This window comes from Hemiscyllium ocellatum, chromosome 22 (assembly GCF_020745735.1).
Source record: "Hemiscyllium ocellatum isolate sHemOce1 chromosome 22, sHemOce1.pat.X.cur, whole genome shotgun sequence".
NCBI lineage: Eukaryota > Metazoa > Chordata > Chondrichthyes > Orectolobiformes > Hemiscylliidae > Hemiscyllium > Hemiscyllium ocellatum.
Window position 1 is genome coordinate 37,483,990 of NC_083422.1, and position 17,974 is coordinate 37,501,963.

The window sequence follows — 17,974 nt, forward strand, 5'->3', positions numbered from 1 at the left end:
GTTCTTAGTATCTACCCTATCTAAACCCCTAATCATCTTATACACTTCTATCAGATCTCCCCTAAACCTTCTCTTCTCCAATGAGAACAGCCCCAAGTGCCTCAGCCTTTCCTCATACGATCTTCCTACCATTCCAGGCAACATCCTGGTAAACCTCCTCTGCACTCGTTCTAAAGCTTCCACATCCTTCCTATAGTATGGCGACCAAAACTGCACACAATACTCCAGATGAGGCCTCACCAGAGTCTTATACAACTGCAACATGACCTCAGGACTCCGGAACTCAATTCCTCTGCCAATAAAGCCCAGTACACCATATGCCTTCCTCACAGCACTATTTACCTGGGTGGCAACTTTCAGAGATCTGTGTACATAGACACCAAGATCCCTCTGCTCATCCACACTACCAAGTAGCCTACCATTAGCCCAGTAATCCATCATCTTGTTATTCCTACCAAAGTGAACGACTTCGCACTTAGCTACATTGAATTCCATTTGCCACATTTCCGCCCAGCTCTGCAACTTATCTATATCCCGCTGTAACCTACCACTTCCTTCCTCACTATCCACAACTCCACCGACTTTCGTGTCATCCGCAAACTTGCTTACCCAGCTTTCAAGTCCTTCCTCTAGATCATTTATAAAGATAACAAAAAGCAATGGTCCCAAAACAGATCCTTGTGGTACACCGCTAGTAACTGCGCTCCAAGATGAACATAATCCATCAACTACTACCCTCTGTCTCCTTCCAGCCAGCCAATTCCTAATCCAAACCTCTAATGTATCCTCAATGCCATACCTCCGAAGTTTTAGCATTAGCCTACCATGGGGAACCTTATCGAACGCCTTACTAAAATCCATATACACAACATCTACTGCTTTACCCTCATCCACTTCCATAGTCACCTTCTCAAAGAACTCAATAAGGTTTGTGAGGCACGACCTGCCCTTCACAAAACCATGCTGGCTATCCCTGATCACGTTATTCCTACCCAGATGTTCATAAATCTTATCCCTTACCATTCTCTCTAAGACTTTGCCCACCACTGAAGTCAGACTCACTGGCCTATAGTTACTAGGGCTATCCCTACTCCCTTTCTTGAACAATGGGACCACATTCGCTATCCTCCAGTCCTCTGGTACTATTCCCGTTGACAATGACGACATAAAAATCCAGGCCAATGGCTCTGCTATCTCCTCCCTAGCTTCCCATAGGATCCTGGGGTAAATGCCATCAGGCCCAGGAGACTTATCTATATTCATCCTTTCCAATATTCCCAAAACCTCTTCCCTGCATATTTCCAGGGCATCCATTCTAATTATTTGTGATTCCATATTCACATCAGCAACAGTGTCCTGTTCCTGAGTGAATACTGATGAAAAGTACTGATTTAATGTCACTCCAATCTCCTCCGCCTCCACACACAACTTCCCACTACTATCCTTGACTGGACCGATACCTACCCTAGTCATCCTTTTATTCTTGACATACCTATAGAAAGCCTTTGGGTTTTCCCTAATCCTACCAGCTAAAGACTTTTCATGTCCCCTTCTCGCTTTTCTTAGCTCCCTCTTTAGCTCCTTCCTGGCTACCTTATAACTCTCAATCGCCCCTACTGAACCTTCACGCCTCATCTTTACATATGCCGCCTTCTTCCCTTTCACAAGGGACTCCAATTCCTTACTAAACCACGGCTGCCTCACAAGGCCCTTTACACCATGCCTGACTGGTACATACCTATCGAGGACACGCAGTAGCTGCTCCTTGAACAATCCCCACATCTCATTAGTGTTCTTCTCTTGAAGCCTGTTTTTCCAATCCACACAACCTAAGTCATGCCTCACTGCATCATAATTTCCCTGCCCCCAGCTATAGCTCTTGCCCTGCGGCGTACGATTATCCCTCTCCATCACTAAAGTAAAAGTCACCGAGTTGTGGTCACTGTCCCCGAAGTGCTCACCTACCTCCAAGTCTAACACCTGGCCTGGTTCATTACCTAGAACCAAATCCAATATAGCCTCCCCTCTTGTTGGCCTGTCGACATATTGTGTCAGGAAACCCTCCTGCACACATTGTACAAACACCGACCCATCTAATGAACTCGAGCTATAGCTCTCCCAGTCAATATCTGGGAAGTTAAAGTCCCCCATAACAACCACCCTGCTACCTTCACTCTTTTCCTGAATCATCCTCGCAATATTATCCTCTACTTCTCTAGGACTATTAGGAGGCCTGTAGAAAACACCTAACAGGGTGACCTCACCTTTCCTATTTCTAACCTCAGCCCAAACTACCTCAGATGGCAAGTCCTCTTCCATCATCCATTCCACTGCTGTGATACTGTCTTTGACAAGTAATGCCACGCCTCCCCCTTTTTTACCCCCATGTCTGATCCTACTAAAACATTTGAACCCTGGAACGTGCAACAGCCATTCTTGTCCCTGTTCTACCCACGTCTCTGTAATGGCCACAACATCGAAGTCCCAGGTACCAACCCACGCTGCAAGTTCACCTACCTTATTCCTTATACTTCTGGCATTGAAGTATACACACTTCAATCCACCTTTCTGGTTACAGGCACCCTCCTTAGAGATCGTTGCATTATTCCTAACCTCCCTACACTCAAGGTCCTGTACCCTAAAGCTACAGTCCTGGTTCCCATGCCCCCGCGGAGTTAGTTTAAACTTCAATAAAAATTCATTTTGAAAAATATTTTGGTCTATATGTTGGTCACCATAGTCTTGCTAGGCCAAAGGACTGCTCTGTCGTTAGAGAGAGAGATGACTAGTGGTGGCTTAATTTGAGAATCACCTCAGCTAAAGTGAGGGGAGAGGTTGAGAAGGTGAGTCCTTCATGGTAACCTCAATCAGTGTGGGAATTGGACCTACACTGTTGGCATCACTCTGCAATGCAAATCTGCTGTCCAGCCAAATGATTTAAACCTTCCCCTATACATTTATAAATAAAGATATATTTGAATATAAATAGAAATAGAATATTGAACATTACAGCGCAATACAGACCCTTTGGCCCTTGATGTTGCGCCAACCTGTGAATTCAATCTGAAGCCCATTTAACCTATACTATTCCATTCTCTTCTATATGCTTATCCAATGACAACTTAAATGCCCTTAAAGTTGGCGAGTCTACTACTGTTGCAGGCAGTGCATTCTACGCCCCTACTACTGTTTGAGTAAAGAAACTACCTCTGACGTCTCTCCTATATCAATCACCCCTCAATTTAAAGCTATGTCCCCTTGTGCTAGCCATTCCCATCCAAGTAAAAAGGCTCTCAATGTCCAACCTATCGAACCCTCTGATTATCTTATATGTCTTAATTAAGTCACCTCTCAACCTTCTTCTCTCTAAAGAAAACAGCCTCAAGTCCCTCAGCCTTTCCTCATAAGACCTTATTTCCATACCAGGCAACATCCTAGTAAATCTCCTCTGAATCCTTTCCAAAGCTCCCACGTCCTTCCTATAATGCGGTGACCAGAACTGTTCGCAATACTCCAAATGTGGCCACACCAGAGTTTTGTACAGTTGCAGCATGACTCATGGTTCAGAAATTCAATCCCTCTACCAATAAGAGCTAACACACCATATGTCTTCTTAACAACCCTATCAATCAAGGTGGCAACTTTCAAGGATCTATGTACCTGGACACCGAGCTCTCTGCTCATCTACACTACGAAAAATCTTACCATTAGCCCAATACTCTGCATTCCTGTTACTCCTTCCAAAGTGAATCACCTCACATTTTGCTGCATTAAACTCCATTTGCCACCTCTCAGCCCAACTCTGCAGATTATCTATGTCCCTCTGTAACCTGAAACATCCTTTGTCACTATCCATAACTCTACCGACCTTAGTGTCATCCCCAAATTTACTAACCCATCCTTCTATGCCCTCATCCAGGTCATTAATAAAAATGACACACAACAGTGGTTCCAAAACAGACCACTTGCAGTAGACCACTACTAACTGAACTCCAGGATGAATATTTCCCATCAACCACCACCCTCTGTCTTGTTTCAACTAGCCAATTTCTGATCGAAACCGCTAAATCATCCTCAATTCCATGCCTCCGTAATTTGTGCAATAGCCTATCATGGGGAACCTTATCAAATGCCTTACTGAAATCCATATACACCACATCAACCGCTTTACCCTCATCCACCTGTTTGGTCACCTTCTCAAGGAACTCAATGAGGTTTGTAAGGCATGATCTACTCTTCACAAGAGTATGTTGACTATCCCTAATCAGTTTATTCATTTCTAGATGATTATAAATCCTATCTCTTATAACCCTTTCCAACACTTTTCCCACAACCGAAGTAAGGCTCACAGTTCTATAATTTCCAGGGTTGTCTCTACTCCCCTTCTTGAACAAGAAAATAACATTTGCACTATTCCCGTAGACAATGCTGACATAAAGATCAAAGCCAAAGGCTCAGCGATCTCCTTCGTGGCTTCCCAGACAATCCTAGGATAAATTCCATCCGGCTCAGGGGACTTATCTATTTTTACACTTTCCAGAATTGCTAACACCTCTTCCTAGTGAACCTCAATCCCACATTTAGTCTAGTAGCCTGTTCCTCAGTATTCTCCTCAACCACGTTGTCTTTTTTTAGTTGGAATACTGATGAAAAGTATTCATTTAGTGGTTCCCCTATCTCCTATGACTCCACGCACAATTTCCCACTACAATGCTTGATTGGCTCTAATCTTACTCTAGTAATTCTTTTATTCCAGATATACCTATAGAAAGCCTTAGTGTTTTCCTTGATCCTATCTGCCAATGACTTCCCATGTCCCCTCCTGGCTCTTCCTGGCTCTCTCTTTATGTCTTTCATGGCTAACTTGTAACTCTCAAACACCAGAACCATCACATCTCATCCTAACATTATCCTTCTTCTTCCTCTTGACAAGAGATTCAACTTCCTTAGTAAACCACTGCTTCCTCACTTGACAACTTCCTCCCTGCCTGACCGGTACATGTTTATCAAGGACCTGCAGTTGCTGGTCCTTTAATAAGCTGTACATTTCAATTGTGCTCATTTTCTGCAGTTTCCTTTCCCAACCTATGCATCCTAAATCTTGTCTAATCGCATCGTAATTGCCTTTTCCCCAGCTATAACTCTTGCACTGCAGTACATACCTATCCCTTTCCATCAGTAAAGTTAACATAACTGAATTGTTGTCACAATCATCAAAGTGCTCACCTACGTCCAAATCTAAGACCTGGCTGGGTTCATTACCCAGTACCAAATCCAATGTGGCCTTGCCCCTTGTTGGCCTGTCAATACACTGTGTCAAGAAACCCTCCTGCACACATTGGACAAAACTGACCCATCTAAAGTACTTGAGTTATAGTGTTCTCAGTCAATATTTGGAAGGTTAAAGTCCCCATAATAGCTACCATGTTACTCTCGCTCCTATTGAGGGTCATCTTTGCGATCATTTGCTCTACATCTCCGGAATGTTTTAGAGGCCTATAGAAAACTCCAACAGGATAATCTCTCCTTTCCTTTCTCTAAAGTCAGCCCATACTACCTCAGTGGACGTGTTCTCACATGTCTTTTCTGCAACTGTAACACTGTCCTTGACTAACAATGCCACACCACGCCCTCTTTTACCATTTTCTCTGTTCTTACTGAAACATCTAAATCCCAGAATCTGCAACAACCATTCCTGTCCTTGCTCTACCCATATCTTTTAAATGGCCACAACATCAAAATCTAGGTACATACCCATGCTGCAAGTTCTCTCACCTTATTCCGGATGCTCCTGGCATTGAAGTAGACACACTTCAAGCCAACTTCTTGCTTGGTGCCTTTTTTTGACCTTGAAACCTTAGTTGTGACGTCACTACTCACAACCTCCTATATACTCAAACTACAGTTTTGGTTCCCATCCCCTGCTGAATTAGTTAAACCCACCCGAAGATCATTAGCAAATTTCCCCTCCAAGATATTGGTACCCTTCTGGTTAACATGGCCAAATATGGGACAATCTATAAATTATGCCTAAAATTTGTCTTTTATTTGTTCTTTTGATATCAACTATATGTATAGCTAATCATTGCACACACGAGATCCTAAAAACATTCTTTATATTTAACAGGAGCTGATTTCATGCGTTTTATCATATTCCCTCCCTGTAGCTGCCTCCAGTGAGACAATGACGTGGATTTCAGGATTTCCCACTCATCGGAAATAGATCCGTAACACCCACCAAAAATGTGGGTTACTACATTGCCCAGTTCCCACGATTACCTCAAACATTAATTCCCTTTATCACGAGAGGCACATGATGCTTCCATTAAACAGCATCATAAAACTCCTCTGTACTTTTTCCGTAAAATTTCCGACCGGAATGTAAATGTAGCCTCTTGCAGTTTGCCTAGTGAGTGACAAATGAATGTAGGCACAGGAAGAGTTCCTGGTAGAAGACATTCTGGGCTTCAATAAAGCTAATGTGCAAGAATGTCAGTCTGTTTCTTAAGCACTTCAAATTGACTAGCTCTTTGTTTAAATATTCTTAAGCTGAATTCACAAAGATGCAATGTTTAAATCAAAACTGAATTCCAGTTACAATCCTTATCATTTCAACTAAGATATCTCAAGATTCTCTACAGGTTTAATGAAACACATTAGTTGGCAGACTGCATTGGAAGAGTTTAAACCTATCAGTAATATCATTAAACTCATTTGATTATATGTATGAAGGTAAAATAAGAAGAAACCAAGGAATAATTTCTTTACTAAAAACAATACTGCTGTTGTCAAATCCAATATCCCTTCATATTTTATGGATTATTCTGGTACAAATGTATGTACGTCAAGCCAGTTTGTTATCTTATTCCTGATTTCCATTTTTATTGAATACTATGGTGTTTCCTTATCATAGGTTAAGCTCTTGCTAGATGACCTCTGGACAAACTTTCGTGAGTTCGATCAATTTAACACGGGCTTTGTTAGCAAAGAGGAGTTCAAAGATGTTCTTATGGATGTATGCGAGGCACTGAATGATCAGACCTGTGAGATAATCGCCAACAGGTTTACCCACGAGAAGAACCGGTTAGTTAGAGCCCAGTTGTCTTTTTCGAAATGAGTTCCTCCGTGGATTACTCTGCCTGTGTGACGCAGAGATGAATAAGGATTGATAAGGGATGTATAATGACTTATTTTGGGATAACCTAGATGCATTAATGTGTTTTTCATGCAACAGTAGGATATGAGTTTACAAGCACAAAGTCACATCATGACCCAGGATAAAATATTGATTTGGTGGGGTAAAGATTCTAGATATGCATTCTTAATCGCACATGAGTCTGATGCTTCAAATGTGCTGACCCGGAGGGGAAATATGATGAAAATGGTCAGACAAAATAGGCATGCCAGCATTACAAAATTTACCTTGCTTCCTTTGTCAAAGAAAGATTAAAAAACAGCAACTACTACTTATACTTATATAGTACCTTTAATGTATAGAACATCCCAAGGTATATCATAGAAACACTATAAAATAAAATATGACACTGAACCATATGAGACGTTCGGACAGATGGTCCATAACTAGGTCGAAGATGTATCTTTAAGTTGTGTCTTAAAGAAGGAAAGTGTAAGGTGGAGAGGTGCAGGGAGGGAATTCTGGAGACAAGGGCCTAGGTAAGTGGGGAAGTGTCAGCCAGTGATGCTGTAATTAAAATCAGGGATGCTCAGTCGGTCAGAATTTGATGAGTCTGGATGTCTTGGAGCTTGTGGGACTGGAGGAGATTACAGAAAAAAAAACGAGTGAAGCCAGGAATAGATTACAAATTGTGGACAGGAATATTTAAATCAAGATACTGTTGATCAGAACACATTGTAGTCAGTGTGTACAGAGGATTATAGGTTACTAGTTGGTATGACATGAGACACAAACAGTTGAATTTTGGGTGACCTCAAGATAATAGAGAGAAGAATGTGTGAAACCAGTCAGAAACACGAAGCAATGCCACTGCCCCGTGAATGAATATTTTAATTCCCCCTCCCACTCTGCTAAGGACATGCAGGTCCTGGGCCTCCTCCATCGCCAAACCCTAACCAGCTGACACCTGGAGGAAGAATGCCGCATCTTCCACCTTGGGAGCTTCCAACCACACAGGATTAATGTGGATTTCACCAGTTTCCTTATTTCCCCTCCTCCCACTTTATCCCAGATCCAACCTTCCAACTCAGAATCCCTGTCATGACCTGTCTTACCTCTCCATCTTCCTTCCCACCTAACCATTCTACCCTCCTCTCTGACCTATTACCCCCACCTTCATCTACCTATCGCACTATCAGCTACCTTTCCCTCAGCCCCATCCCCCTTCCATTTATCTCTCTACCCCCTTGGCTCATAAGTCTCTTTCCTGATGAAAGATTTTTGCCTGAAATGTCAATTCTCCTGCTCCTCCGATGCTGCCTGACCTGCTGTGTTTTTCCAGCACCACACTCTCGACTCTGATCTCCAGCATCTGCAGTCCTCACTTTGTTCTAACACATTGAAACAGTCAAGTCTAGCAGTATCAAGGGAAGTCTGGTGGCATGGTGGTAGTGCCCCTACCCTGAGACTAGAAAGGTTCAGATCCTATGCCAGGACTTCTTGGCCACAGAGTGTGCATTCATGAGGTGGCCAAACTAGGGTTGATTATCAGCCTGTAGATCCTTCCATATGTTTATTGGCAGGTTGTAGAACAGGAGAATTTCCTGATCAACATTCTGAAGTCCTTCAGAATCTATGCAAACAAAGACTAGAGAAAAGGTAAGTAGACAGATGTAAAATATGAGGCATAACTGAAAGTTTCAGCAGCAGATATACTGGAGTGGGGTGAAGTAGGGCAATGTTACTGAGATGGAAATTGATTGCCTCAATGATAGTGTAAATGTGTGGTCAAAAGTTCCTGTCAGAGTCAATATAAGGTTGCAACAGATTTATTTAGTCAGATCATAGCCAAGGATGGGTACGTAATTAGTAGCAAGGGGTTTAAGTTTGGAAGAGGGTTTGAAAACAGGGGTTTCTCACTTCTAGATGTTCAAATGGAGGAAATTGCTATTCATTCAATGCTGAATGTCTGATAAGCAGTGTGAGAATACAATGATGATGGAGAAATCAAGAGAGATACTGGTGAAGTGGTTGTCATTCACGTACATGTGAAAATCAACACTGTCATCAAAGATAGCATGTGAATGAGAAACAGGGAATCAAGGAGAGATGCTGAGAATAGCAGAAGTAACAGTGTGGGAGTAGGAAGAGAAACCATTGCATCAGCAGTAGCCCACACTGCTCATCTTATACAGCTCAGATGGAGCTGGACTTTATGGGTGTGGGAACTATCTGCTGATGCTCTTCCCCTGAAGGAAGGAAGGTCCTGAATTGACCAACTTTGAAGTTGGCCTTCCTGTTCTCCAGGTGGCCTTAATCAGTTGACTTTCACCCATCAATCCCAGCGGTGTCACCACCGGCTGGCACCCTTTATTCCCACCCTCTGTCTTCTGCCAATTAGCCAATCCTCTACTCATGCTAGTATCTTAACCTTGACACCATGAGCTGTTATTTAGCAGCCTGCTGTGCAGCACCTTGTCAAATGCCTTTTAGAAATCTAAAGAGATCACACCCACTGGCTTCCCTTTCATTACCTTGTCAAAGAATTCTAACAGATTTGTCAGGCATAACCTCCCCTTGACGATGCTATGCAGACTCAGTCCTATTTTGCCATGTACTTTCAAGTACTCCGCAATCTCACCTTTAATAATGTACTCTTAAAATCTCACCAATGACTGAGGTCAGGTCAACTGGTCTATGATTTCTTGTTTTCTGCCTTTGTTCCTTCTTAAACTGTGACATTAGCCATTTTCCAGTCTTCTGGGACCCTCCTTGATTCCAGTGATTCCTGCAAGATCAACACAATGCCTCCACAAACTGCCTAGTTATCTTCTTCAGCACTCTGGGATATAATCCATCTGGTCAGGGTGATTTATCCGCCTTCAGACAATCAGCTTCTCAGCATCTTCACCTAAATGATATCCACATCAATTACCTCTGCTCCCTGACTGTATTGATGTTCTGATTTGCTGCTGGTATCTTCCATCTTGAAGACTGATGCAAAGTATAGAACATAGAACAGAGAAGAATACAGCACAGTACAGGCCCTTCGGCCCTTGATGTTGCGCCGACCCAAGCCCACCTAACCTACACTAGCCCACTATCCTCCATATGCCTATCCAATGCCCTTTTAAATGCCCATAAAGAGGGAGAGTCCACCACTGTTATTGGCAGGGCATTCCATGAACTCACGACTCGCTGAGTAAAGAATCTACCCCTAACATCAGTCCTATACCTACCACCCCTTAATTTAAAGCTATGCCCCCTCGTAATATCTGAGTCCACACGTGGAAAAAGGTTCTCATGGTCAACCCTATCTAAACCCCTAATCATCTTGTACACCTCAATCAAATCCTTCTTTTCTCCAATGAAAACAGCCCCAAGTGCCTCAGCCTTTCCTCATACGATCTTCCTACCATACCAGGCAACATCCTGGTAAATCTCCTTTGCACCCGTTCCAGTGCCTCCACATCCTTCCTACAGTATGGCGACCAAAACTGCACACAATACTCCAGATGCGGCCGCATCTGAGTCTTATAGAACTGCAACATGACCTCAGGACTCCAGAACTCAATTCCTTTACCAATAAAAGCCAGTACGCCATATGCCTTCTTCACAGCACTATTTACCTGGATGGCAACTTTCAGAGATCTGTGTACATGGACACCAAGATCCCTTTGCTCATCCACACTACCAAGTATCCGACCATTAGCCCAGTACTCCATCTTCTTGTTACTCTTACCAAAGTGAATCACTTCACACTTAGCTACATTGAACTCCATTTGCCACGTTTCTGCCCAGCTCTGCAGCTTATCTATATCCCGCTATAACCTGCCACATCCTTCCTCACTGTCAACAACTCTACCGACTTTCGTATCATCCGCAAACTTGCTCACCCAACCTTCTAGCCCCTCCTCCAGGTCATTTATAAAATGACAAACAGCAATGGTCCCAAAACAGATCCTTGGGGATCAGCGCTAGTAACTGCACTCCAAGATGAACCTTTCTCATCAACAACTACCCTCTGTCTTCTTCCAGCCAGTCAATTCCTAATCCAAACCTCCAACTCGCCCTCAATGCCATACCTCCGTATTTTTTGCAGTAGCCTACCATGGGGAACCTTATCAAACGCCTTACTAAAATCCATATACACCACATCTAATGCTTTACCCTTGTCCACGTCCTTAGTCACCTTCTCAAAGAATTCAATAAGGTTTGTGAGGCACGACCTGCCCTTCACAAAACCATGCTGACTATCCTTGATCACATTATTCCTATCCAGATGTTCATAAATCCTATCCCTTACAATTCTCTCTAAGACTTTGCCCACAACAGAGGTAAGACTCACGAGCCTATAGTTACTAGGGTTATCCCTACTCGCCTTCTTGAACAAGGGAACCACATTTGCTATCCTTCTGTACTATTCCTGTAGACAACGAGGACAAAAAAAATCAAGGCCAATGGCTCTGCAATCTCCTCCCTTGCTTCCCAGAGAATTCTAGGATAAATGCCATCAGGCCCAGGGGACTTATCTATTTTCACCCATTCCAGCATTTCCAACACCTCTTTCCTACATACCTCAAAGCCATCCATTCTAATTAATTGTGACTCGATATTTACATCGGCAACAATGTCCTGTTCCTGAGTGAACACTGATGAAATGTATTCATTCAGTGTCTCCCCAATTTCTTCAGCCTACACACGCAACTTCCCACTACTATCCTTGACTGGTCCTATTCCTACCCTAGTCATCCTTTTATTCCTAACATACCTATAGCAAGCCTTTGGGTTTTCCCTAATCCTACCAACCAAGGACTTTTCATGTCCCTCCTTGCTGCTCTTAGCTCTCTCTTTAGATCCTTCCTGGCTACCTTATAACTCTCAATCGCCCCAATTGAACCTTCAAGCCTCATCTTTACATAGGCGGGCCGCTTCCCTTTAACAAGGGATTCCAATTCCTTATTAAACCATGGCTCCCTCACACGACCCTTTCCTCCCTGCCTGACAGGTACATACTTATCAAGGACACTCAATAGTTGCTCCTTGAACAAGCTCCACATATCGATTGTACTCTTCCCTTGAAGCCTACTTTTCCAAGCCACGCATCCTAAGTCATGCCTCACCGCATCATGATTTCCCTGCCCCCAGCTATAACTCTTGCCCTGTAGTGCACACTTATCCCTCTCCATCACTAGAGTAAAAGTCACCGAATTGTGGTCACTGTCCCCAAAGTGCTCACCTACCTCCAATTCTAACACCTGGCCTGGTTCGTTACCCAGAACCAAATCCAGTATGGCCTCCCCTCTTGTTGGCCTGTCTACATATTGTGTCAGGAAACCCTCCTGCACACATTGGACAAACACCGACCCATCTAACGTAATCGAGCTATAGCTTTCCCAGTCAATATCTGGAAAGTTAAAGTCCCCCATAACAACCACCCTATTACTTTCACTCTTCTCCTGAATCATCCTCGCAATCCTTTCTTCTATGTCTCTAGGACTATTAGGAGGCCTGTAGAAAACTCCTAACAGGGTGACCTCACCTTTCTTATTTCTAAGCTCAGCCCAAATTACCTCAGATGGCAAGTCTTCATCCTTCGTCCTTTCCACTGCTGTAATACTATCTTTGACAAGCAATGCCACACCTCCCCCTCTTTTACCCCCACCTCTGACCCTACTAAAACATTTAAACCCTGGAACCTGCAACAACCAATCCTGTCCCTGTTCTACCCATGTCTCCGTAATAGCCACATCGAACTCCCAGGTACCAACCCACACTGCAAGTTCACCTACCTTATTTCGTATACTTCTCGCATTGAAGTATACACACTTCAAGCCACCTTCCGATTTACAGGCACCCTCCTTTGAGATTGATGCCATATTCCTAACCTCCCTACACTCCAGGTCCTGCACGCTAAAGCTATAGTCTAGGTTCCCATGCCCCTGCACGCCTTTATAGGAAAACAACTTACCCAGGTAAGCTTGCGCTACACCAGCTTCCGGATCCGCTCCGCGCTTTTTTTTAAAAAAAACTTTCAAATTTAAACCGTTAAACAAACGTCACTGAGCCTTCAAGCAGCCACTGCCAAACAGCCCTTACCTGCTCTGCTGAGAGAGTGAGGCCAGTCAGTTTCTGTGCTATTTCTTTGTTTGCCATTACCACTTCTCCAGCCTCACTTTCCAGCAGTCCAATGCCCACTTTTGCCTCTTTTTTACCTTTTATATATCTATAAAACTCTCTTGCAATCTTCTTTTATAATACTAGCTAGCTCGCCCTCATATTCCAGCTTCTTCCCCCCTTATTGCTTTTTTAGTTATTCTCCACTGGTTTGTAAAGGCTTCCCACTAATCTTTCCCACATTGTATGCTTTTTCTTTTGCTTTTATGCTGTCCCTGACTTCCCTTGTCAGCCATGGTTGCCTTGTCCTCCCCATTGTATGTTTCTTCTTCCTTGGGATGAATTTTTGCTGAACCTCCTGAACCACTCCCAGAAATTCTTGTCATTGCTGCTCCACCATCTTCCCTGCTAGCCTCCCATTCCAATTACTTCTGGCCAGTCCCTCCCTCATGTCTTTATAGTTACCTTTCCTCAGTTGTGATAGTTACATCTGATTCCAGCTTCTTCCTCTCAACTGCGGGGTGAATCCTAACATATTATCATAACTGTCCCCTAAAGGGACCTTCAACTTCAGCTCCTTAATCATGTCTGGCTCACTACACATCATCAAATCCAGAATTTATGTTCCTTTGTAGATTCTACCACAAGCTGCTCCAGAAATCCATCTCCATAGATTTTCCACAAATTCTCTTTCTTGGGGTATACTACCAATCTGATTTTCCCAGTCCACCTGAACATTAAAGCCCACCCCCCATAATTATTCTACTAGTGCCTTTCTTGCATGCTTTCTCTATTACCTAATCTATTTTCTTCCTGACATCCTGATTATTACTAGGAGGCCTGCACATAACTCCCATCAGGGTCTTTATTCCTTTGCAATTCTTCAACTTTCCCCACACAGATTTTAAATCTTCCAAGTCTATATCACTTCATGTCATGGATTTATTTTATTTCTTACCAACAAGACAACCTTTCCCCCTCAGGCCATCCACCTTTCCTTTCAATAGGATCTATGTGCAGCCATGACTCCATGATACCTACAACATCATACCCATCAATTTCAATCAAGTTTATTTACTTTGTTTCGTGTATTGCATGCATTTACGTATAACACTCTCAGTCCCACATTGACTGCCCCCTTCTCATTATTGTCATTTTATCTTCTGTGCCTGAAGTTAGATTCCTAACCCTTTCCATACTCTTTGTCCTGTTTCTTGTTCTGGAGACTTTCTGCTGAGCCCACCCTGTTTAACATTTTTAATCATTTTCCATGCAAAACACGCACACACACTCACTCACCCTCGCACACTCACTCTTTAATATAAAGCCCTATTTATACAATTTTCCAGGACAGCTGGCCCAACATGTTCCAGGTAGAGCCTGTCCCACCAGAACAATTCCCTTTTTCCCAGTACAGGTGCCAATGTATAATGACTTCAAACTTGTTTCTCCTATCCCAACCTTTGAGCCGTGTATTTATCTCATTAATCTTTTTGATCCTGTACTAGTCCAGAGATGATTACCTTTTTGGTACTTATTTCTAATTTAGCCCTTTGCTGTATTCCTTTTGTCGAATCTCTTTCTTCTTTCTACCTATATTGTTGATACCTATATGAACTGAGAAACCTGGATCTTTCCTTTCCCACTCCAAGTTCTTCTGCAGCCCAGGTGAGATTTCCTCAAATCAGGCACCTGTCAGGCAAAGCTTGATCCTGGCCACAGAGAACAGTGTCTATTCCTTTGACTATACTAGCCCTGATTGCAACTACATTTTTCTATTCTCCCCCCTCTTGACTGGTTCTCTGTACACAGTACTATGATCATAGAGTCATACAGCACTCTTCAGAGCAACTCGTTCATGCTGACCAAGTTCCCAAGCTAAACTAGTTCCACTTGCCTGTATTTGGTTCAGATCATCCAAACTTTTCCCATTCATGTTCCTATCCAAATACCTTTTAAATGTTGTAACTGTATCTGCATCTACCACCATCTCTGGCAGTTCATTCTCAGTATAGGCAACATGCTAGTAAATCTTCTCTGAGCCCTCTCCAATTTAATAGTATCCTTCCTATAGCAGGATGACCAGAACTGTACACAGTATTCCAAGAATGGCTACACCAACATCCTGTAAAACCTCAGCATGACGTCCTAACTCCTGTACTCAATTGTATGAGCAATGAATGTTGTTGTTGTGTTACTATGGTAAGACTATGGTCTTACCCAACTATAGGGCTGCTCTCTCATTAGAGAGAAGCGACTGGTGGTGATTTAACCTGAGGGCCATCAGACCTCAGGGGAGGGAAGAGGTTGAGAAGGAGACTTCTTCATGGTAATCTCAAACCAGTGTTGGGAATTGAACCCCACTATTGGCATCACACTGCTCTGTAAACCAACAATCCAGCCAACCTGAGCTAAACCAATTCCCTTGAGCAATGAATGCAAGCATGTTAAATGCCTTCTTAATCACCCTGTCTACCTATGACGCAACTTTCAAAGAACAATGTACCTGAATCCCACAGTCTCTGTGTTTGAAAACTGTAATTGTATAAGTGCTGTCTGTTTGTTTTACAAAAATGCAATACTTTGCATTTATCTGAATTAAACTCCAACTGCCACTCCTCAGCCAACTTGGGCTGTGTCTCACTCAGGATGTGATCTCTCCTTCCTGACTATGACCAGCTTACAAATCCAAAGCATACCTTAAACTCGTGTATTGTTTTAATGAGATATAAATTTTCTTCGAAACAATGGCATGTATTTCATTTAGGGTTTCTTATCTGGAGTTCCTTCAGCCATTTGAAGATCGAAGGAGAGCAATCAGGTTGAACAATTTAAAAGTTCCAAGCCGAAAACATCAACCAGAGATCACAATGTACACAGAATCCATGCATAAAGGTCTGAACATGGTCACAGAGAAACTGCGAAGAAAGGTAATAGAAAGATTCACAAAGTGGTTCACTGGAAGATGTAGTTAATATTTCACTTTAACTTGTGACAAGCAAAATATATGTAATAGATTCAATGCAAGTGGAGATTTGTGTTGCAACCTACTTGGGAGATGAAGTTGGAATTGTTACGTTGTGGAGAACACTAACAGTCCAGATTCAGAAGCACATCCCATCGGGTTCATTACTTTCAAATCTGATCTAGGATTGTAAATTTATCAGTGGGATTAATTATTAGGCTTTGTGTATAACTGATGGAAATATGATACAACCTACAGTGGGTATTCCACCTCCCAGGATGCATGGCTAACCCCTAATGAGTTGTGTCATAGAATACAAAAGTGCAGGGTAATTCTTTACACTTACACTTATAACTTCACTATGTTTATGAGCTTCACAATATAATGAAAGTTGTAGGAGCAGATTAGCGGAATTAAGCATCCTCTCCCATGCTGATTTCGTTTACATTTCCTAGTTTGTGAAGTTGAAGGCAATTTAGAATATTTATTTAGATGCATGAACCAATTGACATGTTTGTGGCTAGCATGTTATAAAAACTAATCAAAGCACTTGGGTATCCAATTTGCATTTATGTCTTAAAGAGGAAATGCAATATTCTGATGAGCACTGTATAGAAATCTTCACTCACAAACATCAGTTTGCTATTTTGTTTCTATTTTCTGAATGCAGGTGCAAATTGTAGTTCTTTTTCTGCTGCCTAACTTAAAGCTGACAAGTCAACATAACATCATCATTGAATTTATAAATAATAATTTGAATCTACAACTTTTTTTGGTTTTCAAGAGTCTTATTACAGCTTGCATAGATCCATATAACAAATGGATACTTAAAATTAGCTTTGGAAAAAGTGTTGGCTGCAGTAGTCTTGTACTATTGTAGCCATTTTGTTCTTCAGGTAAAAATATAAAGACATCAGTGTAGAGCTTAACAGAAAATTTACAATTGTTAGTGATCTGAAAAAAAAATCAAGTTGTAGTAATAAGACATGATATTATCTGGTCTAACCTTAAACCTCAAAGATGTGGTATTCGTATATTCAGTTATTTCAATGGTGGAGCACTGCTGATTTTATAAGATGTTAATTTTGTTGATTTGATAATATTGACAATTATAGTGACTGAATTGAATGCACAGACTGCTTCTAAGATTCTATTATTCTTCTAATTGCCCTCTTATAGTTAGCTGGTAATCGGAAAACACTGGAAAGGGTGTGTAGAAAATTGGATTTTACCAGCACTGGATTTCTCACACTGCCTGAATTTCGATCTGTTCTTCGACTCTGTAACATAGTTTTGGATGAAGATGAAATTTATCACATGATGTCAAAATATGATGAAAACATGGAAGGCAAAATTAAGTATTCAAATATTATCAACAAAATCTTCAAAGCCCCATGAATATCATTTGTTTGCCTGCTTTCTGCAAATCAGAGTGATTTTTTTTAAGTCTTGTACAGGTTTGATTGGATTTTTAAATTTAATAGCTTATGTATAAACTGTGATAATGAAGGCTTATGACAGTCATGCATTTCCAATATGATTGTGGACAATCCCAGATTGCAGGTCTTCACTTAACTTCATAAGTAAATTTAGAGTTGAAGGGATTTTAGATTGCAAAGATGTGTTGTAAAGAATATCACGCTGTGTATCTAGAAAATTGTGCAAACATTCAGCAAGTCAGGCACAATGCCTGGAAAGTGAAGGAGCAAGTTCACATTTCAAGATTGGCCTTTCATTAGAGCTCTATGGTGATCTTG

General features: G+C 42.0%; 1 protein-coding gene across 1 annotated transcript in view; it reads left to right on the forward strand.

The window, feature by feature from the left end:
* The window catches only part of LOC132826149 (EF-hand calcium-binding domain-containing protein 6-like), a 54,603-nt gene extending 36,988 nt beyond the window's left edge, over positions 1-17,615 (forward strand). The window contains exons 16-18 of the mRNA XM_060841795.1: positions 6,914-7,083; positions 16,020-16,182; positions 17,397-17,615. Coding sequence (XP_060697778.1) covers positions 6,914-7,083; positions 16,020-16,182; positions 17,397-17,615 — 552 coding nt within the window. The remainder of the gene's footprint in view (positions 1-6,913; positions 7,084-16,019; positions 16,183-17,396) is intronic.
* The last annotated feature ends 359 nt before the right edge of the window (positions 17,616-17,974 follow it).